Raw genomic sequence first — 11,571 nt, 5'->3', positions numbered from 1 at the left:
TTCAAAAGGCAGTAATAGCCAATAAATTATCAACAAATTAAAATCCAAAGGATACTATCCAAAGGATAGTATCATATACTTTAAAAAATGGAGAAGAAGAAATAAAAGTAATTTGAGATTTTAAAAAAAGGTAAAAAAAAAAAAAAGTAGTAAATAAGGGAGAATCCAACAATAGCTCCCTACCTATTAAGCTAAAATTTTTTCATCAGAACATTTCATAAAATCAACACACTGCCAACAAGGATATGAAATGACTTCATTGATCTGTTATTATACCAGACTGCTGTTCACTTGTTCATAGTAAATAGAAGAAGGTTTTCATTTGAATTTTTAAAAATAAGTTGGAAGTAAAAGGAATCTCATAATGCATAAGTTTCATTTATTATGCATTTTCTCAAGCACTCCAAACTTACTGAGAAACAACACAAGACATCCAAGTGCTTTAACATCCAAGGCCTTTAATTCTTTTTCAGTAATGACCATAAATGCCTTCATAAAACCTCTTTTTCATGAAAACAGTAGGCACTAGGCATTACATCACTGAAAGCAGTGATTCCCTCTGATGCTGGTGGAGATAAACATTAAACGGCAGGTTTTAGATCTTAACAATGTCTCCTCAAAAAAAAAAAAAAAAAGGACAAAACTGAAAATCATACAAAAAATTGTTACCAGTCTTTCTCAGATTCCCAATGCAATTTTAAGTTAATTTTACAAGTACATAATTTGAAATTAATAGGTAAGCCAGGTAAATATGATATGGTTTTCAACACATGTTTGGTTTTAGTTAAACACAGTAAATATGAAGATACTGTTATTATGCTACTTGGCATCTTTTGCTACTCTTTAGCTGTGCAAAATAAACTTGAAATGATGCATCCTATAGTGGTATAATTTAAAAGATCCTTGATATGACACTAACAACTTTCAAATTCTGGTCACAAACTGCATATAAATGTAAGATTATTAAAATACCCCTTTTTGAAAAATAATAAGATGATCATTTATACCTAAATAAGGTTTCCCAGAAAGATATGAAATACTTTAGCATATAAAAGTAGTTGCCCCTTTTCCATAAGGACAGTGTTGTTTCACAAAATAACTCATATGATCCAAGGCAAACGATTTCTTTCAAATGCCATATTCTCTCTATGACTTTGAGGTATGCTTCAAGACACTATATCCATGAGAAAAGGGCACATTTAGGTATAAGACCACAGTTACAAACACAAAGAGGCTTTCTGGGTCAGGAGTGCCCTTAGGAGTTGCATTAACAGGAAACAAGAGACAGCTTCTGAAGCCATTTCTCTTACAAACACATACAACTAAATTTGGTTGCTTGAGAGGGCAATTCAAGACACAGCTATTTACATATGTGCTGTGTCATGTGTGGCTATTTTAAATAGTGGCTTCTGGAGGACACTCCTATTCAAACACAAACCAAGCAACCTTATTCTACCTAACCACAATCTTCTATTTTTGGCAAGGTAGTATTGTTTAAACAAAACAACAAAAACAACAACAAAAAACAGTGATTTAGGCAAAAATCCCCATGTCTAACAACAGTAGGGAAAGTGTTCTGAAAAAAATTAATCTGGGGGGAAAAACCCTATCAAACAAATAATGCTGAAAACTAATCTTGTAATCACTTACATGACTATAACATAAAACGTTTATGAATGCCTTTGAAATGAGAATAATTCAGTTTAAAAAACAGCTGATTATGAGATTTACAATTAGAATGTCTCTAAAAAACACCCAAGCTAATTAACCTAAACAGGTTCAACTAGTAAATGGTAAGAAGAAATAAATTCTTCCATAATTAATATTAGATGCTTTCTTGCCTTTGGAGAAACTGGTAAGATTACACTTGAAATGATACAGAATATAATGAAATGAAACCTACAGGACAACTGGGGAAAAAAAAACACCAAAAAAACTGTATCAGGGCACTACTAATAAACATGATGGAGGCAAGAAATGTATCTTTAAGCAGTGATTACTCAAAAGAATGCCTTATAAAATTAGGTATCATAATCAAGTTAAGAAAAAGTTTCAAGACTAGCAGCTGAGCTTTGTGAAACATGTAGGACAACAGAAGGCACGACAAAAGCATTAATTACTTCTAACTACAGTCGGACAGATCAGTCTTTTCCTTCTTCTTAAGAAGAGAGCCAGTGTGAATGTTCTTTTTATATCCCCCTGAGTTTTCTACATGATTGGGCAAGGCAGCACCAATTTAAAAAAATATCTGCAATGCCAGCACTGCAGTTTGGAATCACTTATACTGATGGCCCCACAGGTCTCCCATAAGAGCACTTTAGAACATGATTAAAAATATAGAAATGCCTTTCAGTGTTTCAGTATTAAAGTGGAACCACCACAGATATCCATTTTTAAAAATAATGCACTAAAAAGGTCTGTTTAGTCAGTATAGTCTTTCCACCCTGTAGCTAGCATTCACGGCTATTTTCCAGGTTGAGACATCTCCTTTGTGCATTGGGTTGAAATGTCAGTATGCTTCATGGTGCACAATCCTTTTTGGCTGGAAAATTCTGGCAAAGGTCATGTCATGCCCGTTTTGAGCAGTATGCCTTGTAGGTCCTCTGGCAATGCTAAGATAATTGCATCTATGTGTGTCCGTAACTTTTCCACAGTGTCAGGTTTCACAGGTAAATGCTCTCGATCCGCCTGCAACTACAGAAGGAACATTTGGAAGCATTTAAATTACCCTCTGAGTCTGTACTAATACATTATATTCTCTAAATGAACACTTTTAATGGTCTAATGATTTGGAAAATTCAAACTTACACTAGAATTTGTAGGAACTGTAAAAAAGCAATGAACATGCCATTTAAACAGTATATTGCTGAACTCAATTAAAGACTTCTATGTAAATTAAGAGCTAATACCCACAGATACCATGTGGTATTAAATATAACTGACAGAGTTTTTTGTAGAGCTCTTTGGACTCCTTGTAAATACTTTTAAAATAATACGGCATCACTGTGATCTGCCCGAGTGACCAAGTATTTTCAGTCAGATCTACCATCAATTGGCCAATCTTAAGTGTTCTCATTTAAAAAGCTACTTCGGCAACACATCATGAACTGTCACCTCAAATGTGAGGAAAGGATCTTCATGGATCTTTGCTGCTTTGGCTACATACCAGCTTATTTTTTAGCTTCAGTACAAGATCTACTGTTTCTACTTCTGTGTGTTTCTGGGTCCAGAGAAGTAAGTCCTACAAGAATAAACAAATCCCAAATCAGTATTCAAAATACTTTTTAAATTGCTCTATTTTAACAGGCAAGGCTACTGAGCAGGAAAGATAGGAAGGAAAAGGAGAACAGAGTATGCAACTCAGATATAGCATTACAGTACAAGAATAATTCTTCATATGATATTCTAACAACAATAATTAGGTAATTTTTTATTAAAAAATTTTTTATTAACATATAATATATTATTAGCCCCAGTGGTACAAGTCTGTGAATCATCAGGCTTACATATTTCACAACACTCACCATAGCACAAACCCTTGCCAATGTCCATAACTCAACCACCCTCTCCATACTTCCCTCCCCCGGCAACCCTCAGTTTGTTTTGTGAGATTAAGAGTCTCTTATGGTTTGTCTAATTAGATAATTTTTTACATTAGCTAGAACAATTGTCTAATAGTTAGAAATAAAATAAAATGTAAGAAACTCCTCTCTGAGGTAACCCTTTTAGATCAATGAAAAAATTGCAACTCCAAGTATAATACTAGCCCCCATCCCTACTAAGCATAAGTACTTTAATTTATAAGGAGCGTTACCTAACGAATTAAGATAACTGTGAATGTCAATCTATTACTGGATGTAAATTTTCACTTCTACAAACAAGCTCTTCCTCGGCTTATTTGTGGTTGCCTTCATGGCATTCCTCTCACAACCACACAGTCACCGGGAGTTTATGACTAGAAAGTTCACTTCGAGGCTAGCCCACCTCAACCTAAATAAAGATGAGACTATCCTTTACATTTTCACAAATAGATCAATTTAAAATAGTCTGGTGACAAATTAGAGATTATAAACAGTCAAAATACAGGAAAAAATCAGAAAAGGCGTTCCAATTTTAACCTTGATTCTATCCAGGGGCATGCTAGTAAATATTTAACCACCAGTTCTCCAGGAAAAGTCTCTGGTTTGTAGCACTTGTCAAAGTGGTATAATTCTTCCACTGTGGCCAACTTCAAGCTATCAACTTGAGACCACCGAACACGAAGTGGGGAAGAGATGTACACTGTTAGCTCTTGTGGATCAGTATAAGCAGGGCTCTAGCTTGATGCTGGCTCCATTACCTACTTAGCAGTGATGCCATCTGAAGCAAGTCACTTAACTTATAATCCTTAGGGATCTCATAATGCAGATTATAATACACCTACTTCAATGAATCGCTGAGAGGATTAAAAGACATCATCCATCTAAAGTACCTACAGTCCTTGACACACGGTTCTTGACACACAGCACGTAATCTAGAAACTTACTATTTACAAAGTAGTGGATATGGGTATAATATCCCAGTCTCTAAGGATAATGTTATCTTTATTTTCAATAGTTGTTAATCATGACATAAACACACTGTTTTCTAACCTCTTCACAAAGAGCTTCTAAATGGAGTGCCTCCAATTTCTGGGTCATTTCCTTCCGCCGGGTCTTGAACCAACCATCAAAATTTGGAGATTTTAGAAAATGCCTATAAAAATAAATTTTAAAAAAGCAAAGTTTGATTATGACTTACTTCCTCTCCTCAATACTTTTCCTATCTATAGCTTGAAAAACCATGTGAAACAATGGGATTTTTATTTATTTATTTGAATTTTTTTTTTGAAGTATAAGCTTAAGTCCAGCTTTTGGTTTTGTTTTTAAATACAGCTCTACAGATGGGTGAAAAAGAATAAAACAAAAGACCAACCGGTAAAGTCCAATCCAGTCGCCTTTTATTCTAGAGGTTAGCTGAGGTCCTGTTTTCTCAAGTGTTTTCATAAATTCTTCTGGAAGGAACTGTCTTAACTGGGGTGGACTCTAGAAATTAGGACATACTGATTTAAAAATTAAAAATGGATATACTCGCAGAAGTTAATTATAGTTAGAGAACTCAAATAAGAATTTTTTTTTAAAGATTTTATTTATTTATTTGACAGAAAGAGATCACAAGTAGGCAGACAGGCAGGCAGAGAGAGAGAGAGGAGGAAGTGGGCTCCCTGCAGAGCAGAGAGCCCGATGTGGGGCTTGATCCCAGGACACTGGGATCATGACCTGAGCCGAAGGCAGAGGCTTTAACCCACTGAGCCACCCAGGTGCCCCTCAAATAAGAATTTAACTGAATATAGTTATACCTTCCATGGAGAGATACTTTTCTGCAAAGGCATCAAGCTTGCCACATATCTTTCCTGAAACCAAAAAAAAATAATAATAAATAAAATAAAATAATCAAAGTTAGTCATTCTTTTTTAAGATTTTATTTTATTTATTTATTTGAGAGCGCAACCGTGAGTGCGTGCACAAGGGAGGGGAGGGGGAAAAGAGGGAGAGAGAATCCCGAGCAGATTGCCCTAAGCACAGAGCCCAATTGTGGGACCCTGTCCTATAACCCGAGCTAAAACCAAGAGTTGGATGCTCAACCAACTGAGCCACTCAGGTGCCCAAAAGTTAGGCATTCTTACCTAGATAGTCTTCAAACATATAAACAGACCCCTTAAAAGAAATGGGTTTACAAGTTTTTCATCATATGCTCAGCAGCAATGCATCATTTCCCATAATGGACATAGCAAAATTTAGATTAAGTCAGATTTTCAATAAGAATTTAACTAAACCTTAAATAATCCAAGGAACTGCATATTTTTAGTGATAATCATTAACCCTATTGGGTGAGAATGTCCCAGAAAATGTACTCAACATTTTATATGCATGATCTCTTTTAATCCTGGCAACCATCCCATGTGGCCATTAATAGTGGAAAAGAGGCTTTGAAAAGCTAAGTACGCTGCCCAAGGTCACATAGCCTGAACCTGAATTCAGGTCTACTTGACTTCAGCCCATGTCCTTAACCACTACAGTAAAGTTCATTTCAAATCAAACAGGTTTAAGTGGAACAAAATTAATTATATCCATAGACCAAGAAAGAATATTTCACCTCAAAATATAATAGCAAAGAACTCCAGGTTGCTCCCATCTGATATTATAGATAGATTACATTAATAACTACATGGAATCTCTCTCCAATGCAGTCTCTGGACTAGGACCACATTATGGTACTATCTGATACTGTGAGGCATCTTTTAGTATTTTAATATGCTATTCTACTGAATTTCATAGAATAACCATATCATCCAGTCATTTATACCATAATATTGAGTGCTACCAGATGCCTGACTGAGGAAAAGATAATGAATAAGACAGAGAAGGCCCCTGTCATCATGGAGTTATTGGTCTCATGGATGTCATATCAAATTGTGCTCAAAAAAATGGTATCAGAGGGGCACCTGGATGGCTCAGTTGGTTAAGCATCTGACTCTTGATTTCAGCTCAGGTTATGATCTCAGGGTTGTGAGATCGAGCCCCACATCAGGCTCCACACTTAGCACAGGGTCTGCATGAGATTCTCTCTTTTCCCCCTGCTAGTGCTCACTCTCTCTCTCTCTTTCTCAAATAAATAAATAAATAAATAAAATCTTTTTAAAAAGTGGCTTTGAAAAAAAAGGAAATAATATCAAAAAGGAGCTCCAGGTTAACCTGTGTTAAGACTAAAATGCAATAATTACGTAATATTTCACAATTATCTCATTTAAGATTCACAGCAACCCTGAAAGATATTTAGGAAAAGTGGAATTAGCCACATTTTACAGATAAAGAAAATGAGGGTCAGAGAGAGGAAGTGACTTGCCAAAGTTACACAGTTAATATTAGAATAGAGTCCAGGTCTCCTGCAAAGGGCTCTATTTTTAATCACCAAACACATGAGCAGGCAAAACATACAACTTAAGGTTTTTGTGAATGGGGAAAACATTCATATATCCTTCAACAAATCATTAAATTAAACAAATACCAATGTTAACTTACTAATGGAATGATGAAGCTTTGTGTCAGTTCCAAAAAATAGCGTCGGAGAATAACACTTTGAGCCTCAGAAGGACGTTTCTGTTGTACACCCTTAAAAGAAAAAGCAATGAAAACCTACATTCTATGTAAAGGAATATAAAACAATGCTTAATAATAGTAGTTCAACTGATACGTAAATACATACTTTTACTTGATTAAAAAAAAACCCAGGACTTCACCTTGAAGTAAATTAACCTGAAGTACACTGTGCAATATGCTGTGGAAAAAAAACCTTACAGCAAAACATCATGTGTTCATCCCACACTTAAAAGTATCAGTTTATAATGAACTATCTTTATTTCACACTTGCTGTATGAGTATTATTTAGATTTTCCAAAAAATGCTATCTCCTGTTGGATGCTAAGCTATCGCACAGAAGAGCCCATGGCTTTTTCACTTTAACTCCCAAGTTTCTTAAAGACTGCCACTGGTTGGTAGCTGAAGCCCTACATTTTAAGCCCATAACTGTTGCCGCTTTAGTCTTCTGTTTTTTTTTTTTTTTTTTTTTAAGATTTTATTTATTTATTTGACAGACAGAGATCACAAGTAGGCAGAGAGGCAGGCAGAGAGAGAGAGAAGGGGAAGCAGGCTCCCCGCTGCCCAGAGAGCCCGATGTGGGGCTCAATCCCAGGACCCTGGGATCATGACCTGAGCTGAAGGCAGAGGCTTTAACTCACTGAGCCACCCAGGTGCCCCAAGTCTTCTGGTTTTTATGAAGCCTTGATTCAAAAGAAAGACCTCATTTCACATTATCATACATAATGCACATACTGCCTAACTGGATATTGCTTACCTGCATAAGGAAATTTAAATTAATAATATGAGCAAGGGATTACCTTTTGTAATTGTTTTACGATCTCTTCATCTCTACTTAAGTATGGCTTATAAGAAGTATAAACTCCTAGGAAGTAAAGAAAACATGGTAAATAGTAAGACCCAATTACCTGCATAAGTATATATTTACAAATTAATAAAAATAATAAAATATAATAATAAAAATCAATACCAGGTTTAGAGTCCAGAGTCTTTAGGTTCTTCAATTTTTTCACTTTAACCTGCTTAGGAATTTCACCTAAAGGAAATATCATAAAGACTCTTATAATTATTTGAGATTTACATGTTACAAAACTGGAATTTTATAAGATTAATAATCTACTGTTTATTACTTAGTCAGGGATCTTGTAGCTAAAGTTTTCTTCTTTAAAAAAAAAAATTTATCTACTTACTAGAGAAAGAGAGAGCAAATACATGTGGGGGAAGGGGCAGAGGGAGAAAGAGAATCTCCAGCAGACTTCATGCTCAGCGCAGAAGCCCACTGCAAGGCGGATCTCATGACCTGAGTCAAAATCAAGAGTTGGAAACTTAACCGACTGAACCACCCAGGCACCCCTGAAGTATTTTTCTTAACATCAAATAATATTTTCTTGGTGCTTTATTCCTGGTACTTTAAAACTGGATAAATGCTAGATTATTATAGCATTACAGAAAAAAATGTGTGTAAATTATATAAAATGGGTATTTGATCTTTCATTAATATCTACCATTACTTAAAACTTTGCCATTTTTTCACTTAGCTTGTAATTTAAACTCTGTGCCAAAGCCATGAAATTGAAAGCCTATGTGCCAAATATTAATACCCTCGAAGAGTAAATGGAATTACAAGCAACTCAAAAGTTTTTTTCTGACACTCCCAAAATTGTTTCTGCACTGTAGAAACTTACACTGCCACCAGGTGGTGACAGTGTGTGTCACAACCACAGACCCGAGCCACAGAGGGACAGGCCTCCGGAGGTCAGCTGTGAACAATCTACACAGCATACGCTGTGGTTCTTGTCTGGGGGTCAGAGAGGCTACTGTCTAAACAACCCTCTAATCAGCAGGAAAGTGCCTCAAGAGAAGCACTTGAAAGTGTCATAAGCACACTAAACTTAAGAGACTTTTTCTTCTCCTTTCTCCGTCCTCCTTCTCTCTGCCTAAGAGTAAGAGGACCTAAGAACTGAAAGACAAATCTGGAGATTATCTAATTCAAGGCTCTGGATTGACAACATATTTTTGTTTAAATTGTTTTATACATCTAACTGCTAACTACAGCTATCTCTTGAGGTGGAACACAGAGCATTTTCACTTGTAATCTTATACTGTTAAAAAAATTTTTTAAAGCACGTACTATGGTAAAACAGGTATTTCTGTAAACTCTCTACTTTGAAATAATTTCAATCTTACAGAAAAGCTGCAGGATAATAAAGACGCTATTCTAATTTCATCAACTGCCCCAATACCTTTAGACAAACCCTTCTTAAAGAAGCCACTATCATATACACACAAACTAATATTTTCACCGATTCAGTAAATATTAGGAAATGCAAGATACTGGAAATAAAAAAAAAATAAAACAACTAGTTTCCGGTAGCAAATAGCTCACAACCTAATGGCAAAGTAAGATAACAGAGATACATGACAATACAGAAGGCTACATGTTGGGATAAAATTATGAACAAGATACTATGGACACAGTGTCTTGGCTAAAGAGGAGTGAAAAAATTTTTGAGGTTTCCTAAAGGAAGTGATATGTCAGCAGTCTTATACAAGAAATAAAAAGTTATCCAGGAGGAAAAACAGCTTTTACACAGAGTTAAGTCCAGAAGCATGAAGAGCATGTTTCCCAGTTACGCATAATGGTAAGGATAGTAATAGCCACCATTTACTCAATCCTTATCTGTGCCAGTCCTGGTCTAAGAATACTGCACGAATGAGTGCATTTAATCTTCATAAAGAAGTAGGTCTTATCATCCCCACCACACAGAAAAAAGAACTAAAGCACTAAAAGAACTACTGACCTGGTATGAACCCACACTGGCTCTTTCCTGCCATCATCCACTCTGGTCAATACCCCATTCAGACAGGTCGCTAGCTCTAGAGAACAACTCATCCAAGGACACACAGATAACATGCTTGAACTAGAATATGAAATTAAGGTTGTCTAACTCCTGAACCATCACTTTTATCTGCTCTGCTACAAAGGTAGGAATGGAGGGTATGCGAAGAGGGGCAGGAGATGAAGTTAGAGAGGTATTTAAAGGTCGAATCTAGCGGAACTATAAAGATGTCGGACATCTCAGTGACATAGAAAGCATGGGCATGGGGACTAGTGGATGGGGAGAGTGAGCTGACAGGATCAAATCTGAATTTAATACACTTGCTGACACCAGGCGGTGATGACATAAGCCACAACCACAGGCCTGAGCCGCAGATGGACAGGCCTCCTGAACAGGTCTGCTGGCTTACACAAAGGAGGTTGAGGTGAAAGAGAAAGCCCAAAGGATAAAATAGAAGCATTGTGGAGGGGCGCGTGGGTGGCTCAGTGGGTTAAAGCCTCGCATCGGGCTCTCTGCTCGACGGTGAGCCTGCTTCCTCCTCTCTCACTGCCTGCCTGTCTGCCTACTTGTGATCTCTGTCTGTGAAAAAAATAAAATAAAATCTTAAAAAAAAAAAAAAGAGCAGCATTCTCTATCTACCCAGTACTGCACCTGGGTAGATACAGAACCTGAAATAAGACAGGTGCAGCAAGGAAAGAGAAGAGAGGGAGCTACTGGAGCTCTGTGGAGGAGATAAAACCAAAAGGCTTTGGGGACAGACTGAGAAAACTCCAGAAACACTCAGGTTTCCAGAACTTTTTAAGACTTTTATTTACTTATTTTAGAAAGAGAAAGTATGTACGCATGAGAGCAGGGAAAGGGACACAAGGAAAGATGGGGAGAGAATCTCAAACAGACTCAAATAGACTCCATGATGAGCTCAGATCCTGACTTGGGGCTCGATCTCACAAACCTAAGATCATGACCTGAACTGAAACCAAGAGTCGGATGATTAACCAACTGAGCCACCTAGCCCCTCAGAAAGTTTTTGATTCATCAGCTCATAGTTTTTACTTTGTCAATGGTAGAATACATTGACAAATTGTGCTGACAAATTCCCATGTACAAATTCTTTTTTTTAAGATTTTATTTACTTATTTGATAGAGAGAGACACAGCGAAAGAGGGAACACAAGCAGGGGGAGTGGAAGAGAGAGAAGCAGACTCTCCGTGGAGCAGAGAGCCTGATGTGGGGCTCGATCCCAGGACCCTGAGATCATGACCTGAGCTGAAGGCAGATGCCTAAGGACTGAGCCACCCAGGCGCCCCTCCCATGTAAATTCTTATGAGAACATCTCTCATCTTGACTTTTGTGGTTGTGCTTTCCAGAGCTCAGAGAAGAGTCTCACCACAAGATCTGTAAAACTTTTGTACCCTTAATAAGTACCGAATTAATACCTACTTAACTATACAGATAACTAAATTCAAGTCATTTATCTGCTTCTGACTCCAAGAATCCAAACAGCATGTTTAAAACCATAATGGTTTGAATAAGTCTAAGTATTCCTGCCCTTATTT

General features: G+C 36.7%; 1 protein-coding gene across 3 annotated transcripts in view; it reads right to left on the bottom strand.

The window, feature by feature from the left end:
- Positions 1 to 438: 438 nt before the first annotated feature.
- DENND6A (DENN domain containing 6A) overlaps positions 439 to 11,571 on the bottom strand; it is a 61,534-nt gene continuing 50,401 nt past the window's right edge. For all 3 annotated transcript variants that reach the window (XM_047691381.1, XM_047691390.1, XM_047691399.1), the window contains 8 exons: positions 8,146 to 8,211; positions 7,976 to 8,040; positions 7,101 to 7,190; positions 5,378 to 5,431; positions 4,954 to 5,063; positions 4,632 to 4,734; positions 3,167 to 3,241; positions 439 to 2,694 (listed from right to left, as the gene is read on the bottom strand). In XM_047691381.1, coding sequence (XP_047547337.1) covers positions 2,563 to 2,694; positions 3,167 to 3,241; positions 4,632 to 4,734; positions 4,954 to 5,063; positions 5,378 to 5,431; positions 7,101 to 7,190; positions 7,976 to 8,040; positions 8,146 to 8,211 — 695 coding nt within the window. In that variant the 3' untranslated portion in view covers positions 439 to 2,562. The remainder of the gene's footprint in view (positions 2,695 to 3,166; positions 3,242 to 4,631; positions 4,735 to 4,953; positions 5,064 to 5,377; positions 5,432 to 7,100; positions 7,191 to 7,975; positions 8,041 to 8,145; positions 8,212 to 11,571) is intronic.

The sequence above is a fragment of the Lutra lutra genome, chromosome 1, assembly GCF_902655055.1.
Source record: "Lutra lutra chromosome 1, mLutLut1.2, whole genome shotgun sequence".
Lineage (NCBI taxonomy): Eukaryota > Metazoa > Chordata > Mammalia > Carnivora > Mustelidae > Lutra > Lutra lutra.
Note: the sequence above shows the minus strand (reverse complement) of the source record. Positions and strands in the feature narration are given on the sequence as shown.